The sequence below is a fragment of the Alligator mississippiensis genome, chromosome 5 (genome assembly GCF_030867095.1).
Source record: "Alligator mississippiensis isolate rAllMis1 chromosome 5, rAllMis1, whole genome shotgun sequence".
NCBI classification, from domain to species: domain Eukaryota; kingdom Metazoa; phylum Chordata; order Crocodylia; family Alligatoridae; genus Alligator; species Alligator mississippiensis.
Window position 1 is genome coordinate 37,139,967 of NC_081828.1, and position 20,556 is coordinate 37,160,522.

A 20,556-nucleotide genomic window follows, 5' to 3' on the forward strand; every position below is an offset into this window, starting at 1 on the left:
TGAGTCAGCTTCTACTCAGACCTTGACATGCTGGCTCAGGCCTTGGGTAGTGGCTTCTAGTAATTAAGGTATCATTAACACATTCAAAGGGACACTGAATTGCTTTCTCATGTAGACCAAATGAAAGATAGCTAGAATGCCTATTATTCTTCATAGCCTATATATCAAAGATATGCCAGATGGCAGCCACCAACACTCCTCAAGAAAATAACAATTCATATGTTACCATCATGAAATGAAGGTCATGGTTTACAAGTAAGAATAGATACAAATATAATGACTATTGCAGAGGATCTTGGGCAAGTTAAAGCTGAAGGTCAAAAGTTATAACTCAAGAGCATGTGTATAGCACTCTAGTCAAAAAGAAGGGATTTGAGGCCAAGGAGTATGGCAAAGAGGTCAGTCCCTCCAATTCTGCTACCAGAGGGGGGACATAGTCCTTTTCCTCTCTAAGGTCCCTTCCTTTTTGACAATAGGGATTCTTCACCATTACTCAGTTCCCAGGAGTATTACTACCAATAGCTGTATAATACTTGCAGCAAACGGTAACTAATGCTGTTTCTAGGAAGGCTTAGGCTATCAGGGTAATCATTTGCCTGTCTTTTGATTTAAGACAAAACTATGATGAGTAGAAAAGCTGCTGTCCAACTCATTCACCTCTCATATTCAAAGGCACTGAAAACAGACATCTCATGGGAGTGCCACCACTGGTCTAGGGGTACATTCCTCAATGTTCAGACCCTATTGACTAATTAAGGCTCCTTCATATTGCACTGCACTGTCCCTTTTACTCTGTTCCTGACTAAGCTTTTAGCTAAGCTCACACATTGTTAACATCTTTGTGTAAGAACTATTTCTTTATTTTCTTGCATGCCTAACCTGATACAGTGGGTCCCCTGGAATATAAATAATAAAGACTCCTCTTTAGAGGTCAAAATGGGAATTATTTCTTAATGAAAATGTGCTAATTTTTTTTAAGTCACTATTCAAATTTTAACCAACTCTTTTCTTCACTTTGCTTATTATGTTCCTGATGCAAAGTCCTTTGGAGCCAATAGGAATCTTTCCACTGATTTTGCTGAACTTAGATCAGATTGTATATTTCCAGATATAAAATACAAAGAAAAGAATTAGAAGTCAAATATTTTTCCATCAACTGAGTAAGCAAAAATATAAAGACCTGTTCGCTTAAGTTGATGGGTTTATTCTTTCTTTATTCCAATTAGGAACAAAAAAGGAAATTTCTATTTTGTAATTGAAACAATGCACATAATACCATCTAATTAAGTTTGACACATTCGAGGTGTTGGAAGTTACCGCTTCTAATTACAGTGCTGATGCTACTGTAAGAATACTTAATAAATATTCATATTTTAAATAACTACTTAGAATTTTTAGAATACTGAATAAACACTTATTTTTCTTCAATATTTTTGCAGATACATTCAATATTTTTATTTTTTATAAGATTTAACACTTGGTATATAGATTGCAAGTTATTTATAGACCTTTTCATTGGGGATGCTATGGACTTATGGCGGGCTACTTAGACCTTTAGAATAAAATTTTTTTCTTTCTTAAGAATAGGTAGAAATAATATAGGGATCCTAGAAGTTCATAGCACAGTGGAGACAATCTTTTCAGCGGTTTCTTAGGAATAATACTGAGGTCAGCAGTCTATGGCCTGTGGCCCGATCAACAAATATTAATGTTGATATTACACAGTGAATAATAGTTCATTAGTTCATTATTTAAAACAATTTTACAAACCGGGAAACTCTTAAAAGAGTAAGTTTGTGATAAAGTATTTGCCTGAAACTCAGGAGATATGAGCTCCATTCCTGTGGCATCGGGCACATCTGAAAAATGGAGAATTATAGTTCCTTTTGTTTGTCTTGTGTGTTTTAGCAGCTTGGGGCATGGAATGTCTTTCATTATATGTTTCTGCATTTCCTAACCCAATGGGGTCCATGTCTTTGTTGAATGATCTAGGCACTGTTCCAGCATAAATAATAATGGTGATATCAGGTCTCATGAATGCCTAAACAATGATAAGTGGCATCCCAGTGAAATCACACAGTACATAGACCCAGATGATGATAACTAGCATGTTTAGCTAGTATGGCGCTTCACTCCCCCCTATACACCCTGCATAAGATTGTACCACAAATTCTCCCTTAATTCTTTGGTATAGAGTGCCCATTGCATCTCTTTGCATTGGGTTTCTGCAACCTGCAGCATACCTGATAGGGCTGTGCGAAACAGCACCGTTCTGCTTTGTCATCTGTTTTGATGTTTCGATGGAACAGTGTTTCATTTCAAGTTTAGTTTGCTTTCAAAAGCACTGTTCTGTTTCATTTCAAAATTGTTACAATGTTTCACCCATAGGCTATAATGCGGAAGCACAAAACTGGAAGAACAGCCTCCTGTGATCGCAGGCAGATCAGGGGCCTCACCCCCAGAGAAGTCTGGCAGAGCACCGCAGCCCTCCCAGGGGTGTGGGCGGGAGGCTGCCACTGCCGCCTGGGCCTGGCACTGGGAGCTGAGCCCGGTGGAGGGAGGTGGAGTGCAGCCCCAGTACTGTGCTCCACTTCCCCCCACCGGGCTCAGTTCCATGGGGCTGGGAGACGCTGAGTGCTGAGCCAAGTGGAGGGAGGTGGAATGCAGCCCCGGCACTGCATGCCGCCTCCCTCCACCGGGCTGCAAGCCTCTGGGTGCTGATCCCTGTGGAGGGAAGCAGCATGCAGCCCTGGCTGCTGCTTCAAAACTGGTCTTGTTTCATTTTGAGGCTGGTTTCAAAGCCCTCCATTTCATTTCGATTTCACTACTTTGAGCTCAAAATGAGTTGAGCCAGTGTTGAAATGAAACAGCTGGCAAAGCTTCTCACAGCCCTAATACCTCAGTTAGAGCGGCCAAGGTCTGGAATGGGCTCCCAAGGGAAGTGGTGCTCTCCCCTACCCTGGGGTCTTCAAGAGGAGGTTAGATAGGCATCTAGCTGGGATCATCTAAACCCAGCACTCTTTCCTGCCTATGCAGGGGGTCGGACTCAATGATCTATTGAGGTCCCTTCCAACCCTAACATCTATGAATCTATGAAACCTGAGCAGCTCTCTGGTTCAGCGCCCCAAAGGAAGACAGGCAACACTATTAACAGGACTATTTCTTTACCTACATTGTATCCCCTTTGGAGTTATTTGTACCCCCAAGGAGGAAGTAGTCATGAAGATTCCCTGAGCTCAGGGATTTTGTTTGTCCCTTCATCTTGATGGAGAAGAATAAAAAATGAATATTCCCCATTCTCTGTACATCTATACAAAGGTTCATAGTAGTTTACTAGGCATGCAAAAAAGTCATCAATGGTGATTTCTATGTGGTGTTGCTCATGGAAGATGAGAAATAGTATTAAATAATACATCCAGCTAAAGAACCTTATTTTTTCTGGTATTTCTAGTACAAATCAGAAATTCAAATCAAATACATTATTTACTGTTTATTAAAGAAAATTTGCTAGAGGCCTAGTCTTATTCTCATGACACTCCTGAGAATTACAGCACTTTGCTTCATTCAGAATGACATTTCATATTCCTTTCTTATACAATCACAATCAGCCTAGTAAACAGAGGTATGGTGCAGTGCAATCACCCTGAATACTGGGAGTGAGGCAGACACAATCATTCTTTTAACTACCTTCAGTATTGTTGTTCTAAGTGTCATGACCCAAAGGGTATGATTTTGTGTGTGCTTCGGCACTGCAGAATTATTTCCCGCCACAAGGAGCTTTCTTTGCACGGTGCAATTCTCAGTTGCATAGAGAAAACCCCGGTGCAAAGGAGTTCCCGCCACCCGTATGTAAATTTGTTTCCCACTATTGGCTGTTTCTAAATTATTCCCACGTGGCGGCTAGCGATTGGCTTGCTAGCCATATAAGAGGCTTGTGCAGCTTCCGCCCAAGTTGGAGGACTTCACATCCATCTCGTGAAGAACTCTAAGCGCGCTGTGGAGCCTAACAAACTTTGCATGTGCCTTAGAGGAGGATACAGGGGCCTGATCAACCTCTAGCCTCTCCCTGTCGCCGCACGATCCCTCAACGTACCCTACCCTGCACGCTCGTGGAGAGTCACCTTTCGGACTCTCATTTCGGTTGTTCCATGGAGCCTAGCAAACTCCGTGAGTGGTATCCAAAGCTCTGTTCGTGTTCGTTTAGCAGAGCCTAGCAAACTCCGCTCGTGTGTCTTCGGTGGAGCCTAGCAAACTCCGCTTGTGTTTGTCTGTAACTGCAACTCAAGAAAGTTTTTCCTGCCTGCACCGCGACCACCTACGGTGTAAGTAAAACAATCTTTAATCAACCTCTACGTGTCAGTGCCTAATTCTAGTTCACCATGCCGACCTTTTCCCCGGCCCATGTGCCCGGGCTGCTGGCCACAGCCCCTCAGCCCCAACATGGCGACGAGGATGGGATACAGGGAAAGCACGATAGAACTAGAATTAGTTGAGAACTAGAATGGGTGAAAGGTTTATCAGTGGATGCCTTTCGCTGAAGGGAGAAGAGGGAACTTCCGAAGACAGAGCCCCCAGAGAGAGGGAAGTGTATCTTCACCCCGCAGCATTCGGGTGAATAATGAATGATGAGCGGATCCTGTTTAGGCCCCTCGACACTGTGTCCCTCACCAGAGTCAGCCCGGCAGGCGCAGTAAACCCGACCCTCACCCGGGAGTGTGCCCGTTGCCTAAGATGTGCTCGGGAGAGAGAAGAACCGGTGCCGATCGACCGGTTCGCCCCCTTTATGATGGCATCTAGATTGAGGGGTCGCAAGCTTCCATCCGAGCTCCGCGAAGATCTGGAGACGGAGGAACACGCCGCAGATGAGAGGGTAGCCCCAAGATATGACAAGGGGGGAATGTTAACTGCCACTTTCTGTATAGTAACTGATCTAATGCAGAAAAATTTAAGTTTGAAAACCCAGCTGCGTATGGCCGTTCAAGCAGTCAAAGAGGCGGCTGCGAAAGAAAATCTTGAGACGCCATGCCAAGATGGCGCTGAGCAAATGGGAGACCGCGTGGAAGAACCGGAAGAGAAGGGTGGAGCTTCAGAGGAACTCGCGAGAGTTCGGCCGGCGACCCCGCCCACAGATGCAGCGGCGCTTCCGGCGACCACGCCTTCTTGCTGACGGAAGGGAGAATCGAGCGGAGGAGTGCATCCGCACCTCCTGCCTGAAACAATAACAGCAGCGATGACTCCCACAGCAGCAGTTCAACCTGTAGCAACAACCAGTCGAGTTGCTACTACCTATTACGCTCACACCAGAACTGAACTGCAGGATTTGTGCAGAGAATCAAGAATCCAACCTGAAGAAACTTTAGCTGTATGGTTGGGATGTTTGGTCGTGGAACTTGGGTCCGACCTGCTGAACCAAGAAGAAGCAAGCTTCTTGGTCAGACAAGCTTCGTGGAGTAGAGGACATGTCACTCACATCAACATTGTGGCATTTAACATTCACTGGCCTATTCCACTGCCAGCGCTTGTTGCAGGACTGATCGGTCAAAATGCCCACGCATGGAATGATGGACGGCCAGAACATACCGGCGCAGAGCAACTCATGCTAGTGATTATCGTAGTCTCGTACTGTGCCTGGAACCCCAGAGCATGTGCACTAGGACTGACATCACTCCAGCGAATAAGACCATGGCCTCACCGTCATCTACGAAATCCTGGAACCGTTCCAGTGACCATTCACAGCATAGATAGTTGTCTTGAGGTTTATGGGCGAAAGAACATCGTTGTCCTCCGGATTCTGCTTAACCCAATGGTTAACCAACCTGTGAGTAATCTTCTTCGTCAATTGTCACGACTGCGTATCCTGATGGAGCCAAGAATATCCAGCGATCGGGAACGTCAACACCCGACCGAGGCTCAAGGCGCAAGACATCACGAATCTAATCTTCCATCGTTGCCACAGAGAACACCAGAGGAGCGATACATGTTTGGATTTCTCCTACAGCGTTCTGGACTCAATAAGCGGCAACTTCGGATTTTAGGGGACGCAGGCCAATGGCAACTGGCCTATGAGTTAGGTTTTCATTATCTGGAAGAACTGGATGACAAATCCTCGATGATTTCATCTAGTTGAGTGTGCAAGAGACGGTTGTCCAGAGTAGAGTTGTGTTCAAACACCTGTATTATATGTTTTAGAAATGATAGTGCGGTTCTATGTGAATTTTGTAAATATTAGTGAAATAACTGTTTTAAGAGAATTCTTTTCACAGGTTCAGAATTCAGAGTGCATGGCAGAGAGAAGCCCTGAGAAACAAAAGGATAACATCATCGGCAGAAGTGAGGGCTTGACGTGCGACTTCGCCATGACGCCCACTGAAGCCCTGATCGTGCAATTTTTTGTTATGAATCTGGTTATATGTGTATGTATTTGTGCCGGCTATTATTTAATTCTATCCCTGGAGGACGAACTTCTTATGTTAGCTGATTTTGTGTTTACCCGTTTAGTTCAATGACCCGTTATAAGAGCTACTGGCAACCCGAGTGACGAGCATGTGGTATAATTCAGCTGTGCCTTCAGCAAGGGGGGATGTCATGACCCAAAGGGTATGATTTTGTGTGTGCTTCGGCACTGCAGAATTATTTCCCACCACAAGGAGCTTTCTTTGCACGGTGCAATTCTCAGTTGCATAGAGAAAACCCCGGTGCAAAGGAGTTCCCGCCACCCGTATGTAAATTTGTTTCCCACTATTGGCTGTTTCTAAATTATTCCCACGTGGCGGCTAGCGATTGGCTTGCTAGCCGTATAAGAGGCTTGAGCAGTTTCTGCCCAAGTTGGAGGACTTCACATCCATCTCGTGAAGAACTCTAAGCGCGCTGTGGAGCCTAACAAACTTCGCGTGTGCCTTAGAGGAGGATACAGGGGCCTGATCAACCTCTAGCCTCTCCCTGTCACCGCACGATCCCTCGACGTACCCTACCCTGCGCGCTCGTGGAGAGACACCTTTCCGACTCTCATTTCGGTCGTTCCACGGAGCCTAGCAAACTCCATGAGTGGTATCCAGAGCTCTGTTCGTGTTCGTTTAGTGGAGCCTAGCAAACTCCGCTCGTGTGTCTTCGGTGGAGCCTAGCAAACTCCGCTTGTGTTTGTCTGTAACTGCAACTCAAGAAAGTTTTTCCTGCCTGCACCGCAACCACCTACGGTGTAAGTAAAACAATCTTTAATCAACCTCTACGCATCGGTACCTAATTCTAGTTCGCCATGCCGACCTTTTCCCTGGCCCACGTGCCCAGGCTGCTGGCCACAGCCCCTCGGCCCCGACACTAAGCAACACTTTTCAAAATACAAGGTAAACTCCTGTCCTGTGTCACCTCAAAGCAAGGCTGTTATTTTCAAGCAAAACACCCCCCTCCCCATTAAAAAGCATTTTGCAGTGGAGCCCAGCTAATACTCCTTCCCCCCAACCCAAAATTACATTTTCTTTCCCCAAAACTTGCACTTAACAAGTATGTGTTTACAAGTTTGAAAATGACCAGTTACTAGATACCGTCAGTTTTCTCTTGTCATACAGAACCTCAATCACACACTGTCATCTTCATCTGACATATATAGTGTACCTAGCTTCAAGATTGTCCTCTTGTTTTACAATGGAACAGAAATCATTAGGATGTTTAAACTTGATTTTCTATTTTATTAAGATTTTAAAAGTCATGTAAACCTTTAAGTCAGGGATGGGCAAAATACAGCCTGCAGGCCGAATGCAGCCTGCCAAGCCATTCTATCTGGCTCATGGGGCCCCTAAAAAGTTTAGTAAGTTAATATTTATTTGTTCCTGGCTGCCTCTCAAAGATGATAGGATCCAGGGGCAGTAGGACCAAGCAACCTAGCTCCACCCCATCATACCCCCAGCCACTTCCCTGCCTTCCTGCCCCCATGCTGCTCCAGCACTAGGTGGCTCCTGGCTGCATTTTGGGACTGCAGCAGCACAGGGCCATGTCGGTACCCCAGGGTGTGTGTGTGTGTGTGTGTGTGTGTGTGTGTGTGTGTGTGTGTGTGTGTGTGTGCGCGTGCGTGCGTGCGCACGTGCATGTGCACATGTGTTTGTAGGGTGTCCCACATGCACACCCCACCATACACATGTACCCACACCCCCTTGCACTGCCATACACCCCCATCCCCCACCCCCTTACACATCCCAGCCACCCTCTCCCCCACAAACCCCATACTCATCCACACACAGACCCACATACTCCCTCAACCCACACCCACCCTCCACACCTATCCACTCCCCTCAGACACATTCACACCTTCCCCCACACCCCACAGCCCCCCACAACCTTATACATACCTCCTATGCCCCCACCCCTCCCCACAAATATACAAGAGTGAGACTTCATTATAAGCTATTATATACAATCACCTCTATGCACATTACACAAATATATGTAAACCAGATCAAAAATATTTTTTAAATCAATTAATGAATGCTGTAGATGTTTGCTTTTTAGAGTACAATTTGGTATTTTTCTGGTTCTGAGATGGCAGAACCTCTTGCTGAAAGGAGTAATTCTGGGGGCAAGGGGAGGGACTCCTGGTTGCAAAGATCAGGGGTTAGGGAGCAGGACTTCGGGTCATAAGATGGTGACCGGGGGCAGGGCACATGTCAAGGGGAGGGGCTACCCATGCGGCCCTTGACAGCTTGCCAAAACTTGGTAAGCGGCCTTCCAGCTGCAATAATTGCCCGCCCCTGCTTTAAATTGTGGCAGAACATTTATACATTTTTGCACACTGAATAGATTTTTTCTCAAGAGAAATGGAATGATTCATCTGCTTGATGCTATGAAATGTCTTGACTGCATGGTTGTAGATTTAAGCAAATTTCTTTTCCAAGTCTGATTTTTTTTTACCTAGGCAGAAGTCTCTACATTCCCTACTAGTTGGAGACTATGCTGACCAGTGTATGCTTCCTACCATTTGGGTGCTTGCAACTGGTCATCATTGTGACAGTCTCCCATGAAAGGCTTTCTGCTGGAGAACAACTTCTATTAGACTCATTTTTTATTCTAGAAGCTGATGGAGAAACTGGGTGAATTTACCTACAGAAGTCTACCCACTATCCCCAATAAATTAATGGAAATAATTTGTGAAGGATAACAATCACAACATAGCTAGAGGATAAAGCAACCACAGACTATAATCCTCAGGAGCTTATGCAGAATGAATCTTGCCAACCAAAATTAATTGCTTTCTTTGATAGAATTACAAATTGAATGGTTGAAGGAAATGCACTATATATATATATCATGTATTTGGATTATTTGGATTCCAGGAAAGCTTTTCATATAGTTTTTCATTAAGGCCTCTTTTGAGATTGAATTCAAATTGGCTTGGGCATAGACACTGTCACGTTGATCAAAAGCAGGTTGAAAGATCCTTAACAAAGGGCAATGATAAACAGGACAGCAATGAGAAATGGCTTTTGGTGTGCCTCTGGGGTAGATAGTAAGTCCTGACTGATTAAAAATCTTATAAAATATAGCCTTATAAGCAAGATCCCCATGTTGTGCAGGGAAAACAACCTTGTCTTAGAATCAAGAAAATATGAGAATAATACGTGTTGGCAAATATTTTTGTAAACTGGTTTTCAAACTTATTGTCAAATAGCTATGAGCAGTAAATAAGGACCTGCAATGTGTTTGTCACAGGAAAGTTTGCTGTGGAAGTATGTGGCCCCTTTGACCTACTAGTATAATTCAAGAGAGAGGGGGGCTTTTTTGGTCTAATTTTGTGCTCAAATTTATTCAAAATCAGTTTACAGTCATTTGTTCTGGTGCCTACATTCACATATGCCCCTGACTTCTCTTTTCTTTTTCTTTTTTTTTTTTTTTTTGGAGGGGGAGTGGGGGGGGGGGGGGGAGAATCATATCCTGCTCATTCTTTGTTTTCCTGAGATGAACAAAGTCAAGCTAAGTCTCCTTTCATAAGATAGGCTCTCCATTCACTTGATCAACCTAGTAGCCTGTCTACACCTGATGGGTAGAAGAAAAGGGGTTCCTACAGTGCCTCTCTTACAGCAGGGTCACGGTCTGATTAGATGAATCTGAAAAATGGCTGCACAAACTGAAGCTCCAAAATACTGGGGATTCATCTATCACATGTTGTAATTTAATGATTCATTTAACTGAGAAACATTTCAATGCGAGTAATGAAGTTGCCTGTATACAATTGTATTTGACACAAATTGTGCAATAATTGGTTAATTAAAATAGTTTACTAATTTACTTTCTAGCTTGCTGGCTGAAATTTGTGCAATATTGAAATGATTTGCTAACAGACTTTCTTGTTTTTGCAAAAACGCATGTAATAATGCATAAATATATATTACAAAATAATAATTCATTGCATTTTCTTCCTTCCCAGTTGCCCATATTGGCATCTTCAGTTGTTAGCCTCTATTTTCTTGAACTCACTGATGTTTTCAAGCCAGTTCACTCTGGATTCAACTGCTATGACAAAAGTCTGAGCATGCCATATATTGAACCTACACAAGAGGCTGTTCCTTTCCTGATGCTGCTTAGTTTGGTTTTTGCTGGGCCTTCAATTACAGTGAGTAATAGATGCTTTCATTTCTAATCCAAGATTTTGGCACAGATATCCAGTCGGTGTAAAACACTTTAGCCACATTGACCTTACTGAAGCTTCTCTGAATCATGCTCACTGATATCCTGATTGTAGGTTTTAACATGTAATTTTTACTTTTCTATAACAAAAGGTGATGATAAGTCCAAACTTTATAGCTAAAAGTAGGAAGATATTTTAAGTGTATATTGGTTTTCAATGGAATTTGGCCTTGTAGATCTCATTAGAAAATACTTATTAACTCTAAACAGTACAATGGTAATTCCAATGAAGTGGGTTTTGTAACAAAATTTCACATAGATATGTGCACATATATCTTAATATGGAATGTATATTGAAATCATAGGAAAGTTTCCCTGGTAATAATTTATACTGAAATTACATTGGGAATTGGAAAGCCAGAACAAAGTAATTTTGGGAGACACCTTTAAATGAAGAGTCACTTTATTTAGTCTTTTACACTCAATACATTCAAATATTCTTTCACATGTACCATATTTTGTTTGTTTGTTTTTTCCTCAAGAAAATGTTCCTAGGGTTATAGAGAATGAGAAATTCTGTTCCCAGTTACATTCCCCCATTCTGATGTATCAGTGAGGTCACTGACGTTTCATGGATATAAGTCCATAGAATACTACATTTTTTCTGACAGCAAGAAACAGCAGGAAATTTCCATTTAATGTGAAAGCAGCAAAAAACAGTCTTATTGACTACTGACAACAAACTGTTTAGTTATGGTTGAGAGTCACCCCTCCTGGAATGACTGGGCTTTGTGTAGAGAACAAAGAAGTGTGGAATGAAATATATACCAGAGGAATGGAAAGAAAATCAGGTTCTATGTATTCTCTCAATTAGGGTGCTGACAGAAGTGCAAGCCACTGCTCTAACTCATGGCACTTTACATAAAGCACCATGAGTTACAGCAGCCCCTGTAACCCAAAAGAGATTCATCTACTGGGTTAAGGGGTGGAGGAGGGGGGGAATCAGCTCCACTTTGGAGCCAATTAAGAAGAGGAGCCTGAAGCCTCTCTCCCCTGCCCCCAGCGTCTCCCCCCTCCGCCCCTAGCTCTGGTGCTGTCTACAAGAAGGAAGGGATGAGAAGGGAGGAAGAGCAGGGTGTGGACTGGGGTTTGCCTGGCCTGAGCTGGAGGGGAGGGTTAGAGGGGGACTACAGGGTAAGGAGACTCCAATTCACTGACCCACCCTCCAGCTCAGGCTGGGCAACCCCAGTCCACTGCTCACTCCCCCTCTCTTCTTGCAGACAGCACTGGGGTGTGGGGCTGAGCTGATGCAGCCTAGCCCTGATTTTACAACAGATTGACACTAGGGAAGAGAAGTTCCCTAAATGGAGCACTTTCATCTGGTCCCTCACTTGATAAGAGTTAATTTGTTGCACAATTGGCCACTTGTAAAGCTCTCTCAAGCCATGCATGTGTGTCACCACATGGCTGTAGAGTGCTTTCAGGGGGCCAATCACACAAAAAAATGTAACTTCTGTCTGCACCCTTAGTCTCCTCTAGAGTGTTTTTTGGCCAGGCAAATGACTTAAATTCAGATCCTATTTACCATTCCTGACAAATCAAATGCCTCTTTAATGATGGCCTAATCACAGCCATCATAGACTTTCCTACTGCAAAATAGTTAGCATGTGCCTTCAACTCATACTCTCCTTAATATGGGCATTAGTACTACAGAGGGCTCTAGGTGAACTTCACCCTTTGTCAATCGTGGCATTAAAGTGTTGAAAGAATAAGCACTTTTCAGTGTCAGGGTATTTCCAAATAATGACATAACCCCAAGCGCGGGATTTTATTATCAACTGAACCTCCAGTTTACACTCAGCTGTAGCTTACATGCCACTTTTTGTATTAGAATCAGTTTACTTCAGTGAAGAAATACTGGTCTTGATAATGGGGTTATCTGTTACACTTTGCCAACCTGTCCTAAAATATCTAATTTAAGTTTTGGTAGTGTTGGCTTGATTTTGTAGCTGTGATGGTCCAGGGATTACACAAGAGGCAAGGATGCTTTGGAGTAATATGTTTTATTGAACCAACTGCATAGTTTGGATAAAGCTAGACAAGCTTTTGATTGCAAGACAGTCTTTATGTTGCATTCAGAAGCTTGTCTGACTTTATCCTAAGTGTATATTTGGTCCAATAAAGATATCACCCCAAAAAATCCTTAAGTTTGCCAATGAACAGGGAAACAGCAGGTGGTATGACAGAACATCCAAAACTACATTTTTAACAAATAGAAACTTTCTTTCCATGCCTGAGCAGGTCTTTTATTATCATGGACTGCTTGTATATGTGATGGGGGTTTCGTTCTCCCTGAATTGACACGGTGGGTTTTTATTTGGTGGGTTTTTAATTGTGTCAATTAAAAACCCATTGTTTCAATTTAGGGGCTTCCATCACTGTGACAGAACAGTGAAGGCCCCCTATCAGCTCACCCTGCTCTTCCCACCCCACCCCTGCTGCTGTGAGCAAGCTATGCCATAAAAAAAGTGGTGAGAGGCTGGTTCCTTTTTCTCTTTCCCACAGCCTGCTTTAGCCTCCCATGGCTGCCAGTGGGGCAAGTGGCCCCTGAGCTGCAGGTGTGCCCTGGTTCTTCCCTCTGTGGTGGTAGCATGCCCTGGAAGCAGGCAGGGCCTACCAGGGGACTCCGCCATAGTGGAGGGAAGGACTGTCCCCTGCCCCCCCTCCACACACACACAGACACACACACAGTTTAGGGCCTGCTGGAAGCTCACCCCTTGGCCATAGGAAAAGTGGGCAGGCTCCAGGTGGGAAAAAAAAAAAAAAAAATCAGTCCTTTCCACACTTTTTTTTTTTTTTTTTTTTTGGAGTCTGCCTACATGAGCTGCCAGCAGGTCATGCAGCCCCTGAGCTGCACAGGGCCCAGTGCTTCCCTCTGCAGTGGTGGCACTCCCTGGGACTCCCTGGGCGGTGTGCTGGCAGGTGGGTGTTGCCTGAGGGGTGCTACCATTGTGGAGGGAAGGTCTGGGATCCCCTGGAGTTCAGGGGCTGCTCAGCACACCAGCAACTCACCCCCTGACCATGGGAGAGGCACATAGGCTCCAGAAAAAAAAAGGCTTCCCCTCACCATTTATTTTTTTTCTCAGCAGAGCCTACCCACATGAGCTGCAGCTGGGCCATGCAGCCCCTGAGCTGCAGGGGTCTGGTGCTTTCATCCATGGTGGTGACACCCCCCTGGGCTGCCCAGGCAGGGTGCTAGCAGGCAGGTGCTGCCCCAAGTCACAGGCAGAACATGACCCAATCCAACAGTGCACGGAGTACTGAAAGCCCAGGCGTGCTTTGGGAAGCTTGGGCTTGGTGGGTTTCCAGCACACTGTGCACCATCCCTGCTGCCTTCCCACCACCTGGGACTGCCTGGGAATGGGCTGGCTTGACCCTGGAGCATTGCAACAAGGTGGCAGGAGGGCAGTTGGGTGTGCTGATGGCCAGAGAAGGGAGCAGGGACAATGCATGGGGCACTAGAAGCCTGCCAAGCCCAAGGTTTCCCAAGCATACCTGGGCTTCCAGCACCCTGTGCACCATTGCAATTTGTTACATAGCAAACTAAAATATATCGAATGTGTTTTACTTTGCTGCATAACAAGGTAATTTAAAGTGAAATACGCCACCACACGTGTACAACATGATGAAATTAAAATACACCTCCACATGTGTAAACAGTGAGTTCATTAAAGTGGTACAAAAGGGCAATTAAACCACTTCAAAGGCCAATTTTGTCACATGTCCAAGCACCCATGTGGAGTAGGTGAAAGAAAATGCCTGGGAAGCTCTTTACTCAGGGGAAAGGAAGTTTAACCCCTCTCCTTGCCCCCAAACCTCAGCCAGGGTTTGCCCGGGGTGAGGGGAGGGAGGGGGGAAGTCCCTGCCTCCCCCCAGCCTAGGGATGGAAAGCATGCTAGGATGCTGGGGGACTGTGATTTAATTTGAACCAGAAAGGGATCTGGGACAGCAGTTTCATAAACTGGTTTCACCCAAATCAGTTAAGTCTGAAGCTACATTCAACCAGGCTTATTGTAAACCAGTTTCAGCCATTTTGAATCTGGTTTACACGCAATGAACTTCTGTTCTTTTACAGGTTTAAAGCAGTCTCTGATTACTTAAACCGTTTTTTGTGTAACTTCTGTCCCTAGCCTTATATCTCTTTCTACATTACATTCATTTTGCTAACTATTTTCATATTTGACTGTTCACTTAGATAGCATGTTGGTGGACACTTTTCAGTGCATCATGTAGAAGAACAGACAGATCAACTGACATGTTTTATTCTTGGTACTAACTCTGCAGAATGTACTTAATTTCAAGTTCATTTGGAAAATTGAAGTCTCTAAAATGCAAAGCACATATAAAAACACATATGAAGGCACAAAGCTGAAATCCTCCCCTAAACAGAAGACCTCCCATAAAATTTAAGGGGGCTAGGATTTCACCAATAGGCAGTCAATAGGGCCTGGGTTAAATCTGTGTTAGCATTTCTGTTTTAAAAATTGTTTTCTTAAACACCACACAGTAAAAAATGTTTCATTGCAAATGACCCTTGAATTCTACCTAAACTGGAAGAACCTTTTAGGTAAAACCCTGTCCATTCACTGAAATTATTTTCGGTAGAAAGCTCACTTATGGGCTTTATCCCTGTTTAAATGGGTGAGACCGTTTCCTGGTCCTCTTACTCACTAAGCAAATTTTTCTGGATCATTGTGCTTTACAAGCCACCAACTTCAGTATTGCCTACCCCAAGCATTTACAACTCACAAGCCATGAACAAGGCTCCAAAAATATAAATTTACTTAAGAATTGTGAGATTTTTTTCCCTAAATTCGGTTCATTTTTTGTCTTTGGTGCAAGAGGCTTTAGAGATGACATGTTCTATCATAAGCATCTGTGTTAAAGGTTACTTTTTAAAAATGAAAACGAATATCCGTAAGTAACACCATGGTTCTGGCAGCAGGGACTTTTAGGAAATCATCAAATATTACAATATTTATTATAAAAACAAAGAGTTGGCAATGCTACAATTTATGTGGCACTCTCTGGCTGACACGCTGCATATTATTGCATAAACTGGATCCAAAGTTTTGACCCTTGAGAACAGACTGGCTGGGCAACTGTTTTACTAAATCTATCCAAGTGGAAATGTACACTGACATCTACAGTGATGAATGCATTAGTTGAATGCAAATTAAATGGACTCAGGGACCATGTGCCAGACTGAATCTGGGTGTAAGAGCTCTGAAATTCATTGACTTCAGTGGATATATAGTAAGGTTGAATGTTAAAGTTAATTGCAGTGGAGAATCTCTACCCTAGAAGCATATCTAGCCTTGAAAAGCCATGTCGTATTAGGAATTTTTCATGTCTTCACTGAGATAGGATCTATAGTGCCAGCCAACTGGAATACTCTAGGACTGCAAAACAATTTCTGTTTTAACTTCTTGATTTCACATGTTCTTAATTTACTGAAACAAACAGTCATCTTTTGAAAGGAACTGTTCCACACTTTGTATATGCCTAAAGAATATTTTCTTTTCTAAATCTAAGCAAAATGCTTGAACTTAGTTTCAGTTTAGGAGGAAGCAAAAATAAACTTCCTTATGTTTAAAAACTGTTGTAATCACAATGATTTTAGATAAGACTAAATGTAAAAATAAAGACTGGAAATTGAAAGCTATGCAGAAAATAATTCTTACTGATAAGGAGTATACTTTTTGCTTAGAAAAAAAAAATGTTTTTGATTTGCCAGAGTTATGGCTACTTTAATATTCCACAAACTTAGCCAGAAGAAATTGTTGCTATCAGTCAGTACATACTTGAGCCCTGATCTTTCCAAGGTCTACCCAAGCACTTAAGTCTTAAGCCAAGTCTTAAGCATGACTGGCCCCACTGCACTCAGTGAGACTGCTCACTTGCCTAGAGTTAAGTCGTGAACCACACAGTCAGATGGGTCACTAATTGGCTGGAAGGCTGCACCCAGAGGGTGGTGGTGGAAGGGTCTTATTGGAGGGAGGGATGTGGGCAGTGGGGTTCTGCAGGGCTCGGTCCTCAGGCCCGCACTATTCAACATCTTCATCGGTGACTTGGACGAGGGGGTAAAAAGCACCCTGTTCAAATTCGCAGATGACACTAAAATGTGGGGAGAAGTGGGCATGCCTGAAGGGAGGAATAGGCTACAATTGGACCTGGATAGGTTACAAGGGTGGGTGGATGAAAACAGGATGGGTTTCAACACTGACAAGTGCAGGGTACTGCACCTGGGGAGGAAGAACCAGCAGCACACCTACAGGCTGGGGAACTCCCTTCTCATCAGTGCAGAGGCAGAAAAGGATCTTGGAGTCATTATTGATGCCAAAATGAACATGGACCAACAGTGTGGGGACACAGTCAGGAAAACCAACCGTACCTTGTCATGCATCCACAGATGCATCTCAAGTAGGTCCAAGGAGGTGATCTTCCCCCTCTGCGCGATACTGGTCAGGCCGCAGTTGGAGTACTGTGTCCAGTTCTGGGCACCGCACTTCAAGAGAGATGTGGACAGCATTGAGAGGGTCCAGAGGAGGCCCACCCACATGATCAGGGGGCAGCAGGGCAGGCCCTACAAGGAGAGGCTAAGGGACCTGAACCTGTTCAGCCTCCACAAGAGAAGGCTGAGGGGGGATCTAGTAGCCATTTAAAAACTAGTCAGAGGGGACCAGCAGGCATTGGGAGAGTCCCTGTTCCCCCAAGCACTACCAGGAGTGACAAGAAATAATGGTCACAAGCTGGCAGGGGGTAGATTCAGACTAGACATCAGGAGGCGCTACTTCACAGTCAGGTGGCTAGGATCTGGAACCAACTTCCAAGAGAAGTGGTGCTCACTCCTACCCTGGGGGTCTTTAAAAGGAGGCTGGATGAACACCTTGCTGGGGTCGTTTGACCCCAGTACTCTTACCTGCCATGTCAGGGGATCGGACTTAATGATCTGCTCAGGTCCCTTCTGACCCTACCAGCTATGAAACTATGAAGTAGGTGTGTTTAAAACAAGTTAAAACAGGATTGAGACCCTACAAAGAAATACATTGTGTCCACATCACAGTTACTTAAGTATGAACTTTCTAAAACTGTCTTATTAACTTTAGAATCATTGAAATTACTGTTACTTTCTCTAAATTTGGTTTCTATAATCATCTGTCACCATTTAGTCATCTGAGACTTAAGTACAGAGCCAAGTTTGAATAAAATAAATCCTGCAGCTTCAATTTATAACTAGTTAAAATCAGCAAGCTCCAAAAATGCCTTAGTTCATACATATTGATAAGAGTATAAGTCAATACATGCCCTGGCATAACAATAGCATACTTAACCTGTGTAATGCATACTTAACCTGTGTTACTAATAAATACTGATAATAGACAGTGATAGTTACCAGTTGGTGGCTGTGACTTATGAAAATGTAACCAGTTAATTATTTAACATTTTTTCCCTTCTCTTTCCTTTAAAAAATGCTCTAAACTAAATGTGCTATAGGTGCATTTATGCAAACTTCAAGTTGCACATTTTATAATTTAATTATTAATTTCAAGAAATGACACAATTGTAATTCATATAAAAGATGCAATATATAAAACAAAGCAAAGAAAAGCTTGCAAGGAGCTCTGATAATGTGATATACGCTGACCTGAAGACATCCAAATGGAACTTATTACATTATGGAAACAATGGGACATGAAGATCAAATAAAATGGTTGCATATAAAAAAGCATGAGTAAGGCACAAACCCCAAGGATAATCAAAGAATGCAAATAACAAGGAAAACAGGGAAAAGAAACCAACCTCAGACCACACTTATAGGTCTCAGAAAAAGCTATTAAAACAGAACTTAGTTTTGTCTTTGTTATTTGGTACAGCAATCACTAGCTTTTTCCTATGCTTGAAGTACTCCTGAGGTCTGTGTCCCTTACAGGAAATAGATTTTACAACAGTTGTTGTATCCAGTAAATTACTTTTCCAAAGCTTTACTGTAAGCGAATCTGTGTTGTCCAATGTCAACAGAATTGGGTTTTTGTTTTATGTGGGTTTTTTTAAATCCATTCCATTAAACAGTAGGTGCAAAGCAGCTAGTATTTGATTCAGATTTGGCCAATTTGGGGGACAGTGATTTGATTCGGTGATTCAAATCACTGTCCCAAATTGATTCAGCTGAATCTCTGAATCACCCAGGCCCATCCCCTGCCCACTCTTCCAGCCCAGCAATGGCTGCCCTGCCTGCACCATCTCCTGGCACTTGGGGAAAAAAAAAGCCCCAGCTCACCGGGTTGCCAGGTGGGGGCACGATCCCTGCTGCCCTGCACTGGCCCACGCTGCATGGGGGGCTCTGAACAAGCCCCCCACCCCCCTACTGTTCCAGCCCCCCTCATGGTTGCCCCACCCACCATGGCTCTGGCCCTTTAAGGGAAAAAAAAAACAAGAAAACCCCCAAACTCACCAGTTCCTTCAAGCAGGGAGCCATCCCTGCTGCCCCCCACTGCCCCATGCCATGTGAGGGGCTCTGCACTGGCCCCCCAAAGCACCAAGGCCACTGCAGGAGCCCGTGAGGCCTGGGGTTTTTCTCAGGTTTTTTTTTCTTAAAGGGCTAGAGCTGGGGTGGGCAGGGCAGCCATGGGAGAACTGAGGTACTGAGGGGGGGTTGGGGGCTCATGCAGAGCCCCCCATGTAGCATGGGGTAGTGGGGGGCAGCAGGGGTCACCCCCCCCCCCCACCCGGCAGCATCCAGTGAGTGGGGCTTTTTTTAAAGCACCAGGAGCTGGGGCTGGTGGGGCAGCCATGGGCAGAGAGCCGGGTCAGGGGGCAGGAAGGACTGGGGGAGCAGGCAAGGGATGGGGCCTGGCAGGCTCCCCCACCATGGTCCCCTGCCCCCACCCCCACTCCTACTTACCAGCTCCAAGTCCGACTACAGCTGCCTGTCTGAATCTGACTGCATTGAAGCTCTCTGAATCTTTTCTGAAGATTCAGAGAGTTTTAAATCAATTTGGACCTTTTTATTGGTCCTCTGATTTGATTTGGATTCAGAGATTCGGCCACAGAATTGGGCTGAATCTCCTCTGAGTCGAATCACCACCCAAAGCTTTCACACAGCCCTATTAAACAGTAGTTTTTTAACTCAAATTATTTGCAGTTTTGATGTGCCTCCTAAAAAGACTACTTGTGGTGTAAAGATAAATATATATAATTTACACCAAGAGGCTTCTTTTTCAGTATCTGTCAATGACAGTTCAACACAGCATTACTAAAGTCTCAGAATGGTATTGCATTACTAGCATAGTCTGACTTATAGCCTGACTCTTATTCATATCAATGCATTTTGAATCAAACTCTTAATAATGTTTTTCTTTTCTAAGGAAAATACGAGCATTATTATGGTAGTGTTAGAGTGATATTATAGCTGTGATGGTCAAGGAAATATGCAAGAAGCAAGGATTTTTGTGGGTGTTATGTTTTATTGGACAGACTCCATGGTCAGTCTGAGCTCAGACTTGAAGAAAGGTGCCTTGTACCCAAAAGCTTCTCCAGATTGTTCCCAACTGAAGCATTATTAATTATTCAGATGTCATGTAGCCTGTTCATTTAGCCTTATCAGCATGTTAAAACCTTCATTAGCCAGTGATAAGCATGCTACCTGAAAACAACAATCTTTTTTTATCACAGAGGTTAACCAAATGTTAGATCACATAGTATTGCTAATGAAATGTTTGCTCACTTGAAAGTTTGTTCGACACTAGTAAACAAAAAGAGGAAAGGCCTTGTTCTTTTTGCATTATACACTGGATTTACCACCTCTGCAGTTCATTTTGTTTCCCTGTTTGCTCTGCTATCACACAAGGTGGTCTATCTCTCCAGGCTTGCTCCTCATGCCAA

At 43.9% G+C, this 20,556-nt stretch overlaps 1 protein-coding gene across 1 annotated transcript in view; it reads left to right on the top strand.

The window, feature by feature from the left end:
• Window positions 1–20,556, top strand: part of PLPPR4 (phospholipid phosphatase related 4) — an 82,735-nt gene that overhangs the window by 30,342 nt on the left and 31,837 nt on the right. Inside the window, exon 2 of the mRNA XM_006273570.3 lies at window positions 10,412–10,597. Within this exon, the coding sequence (XP_006273632.1) occupies window positions 10,412–10,597 (186 nt within the window). The remainder of the gene's footprint in view (window positions 1–10,411; window positions 10,598–20,556) is intronic.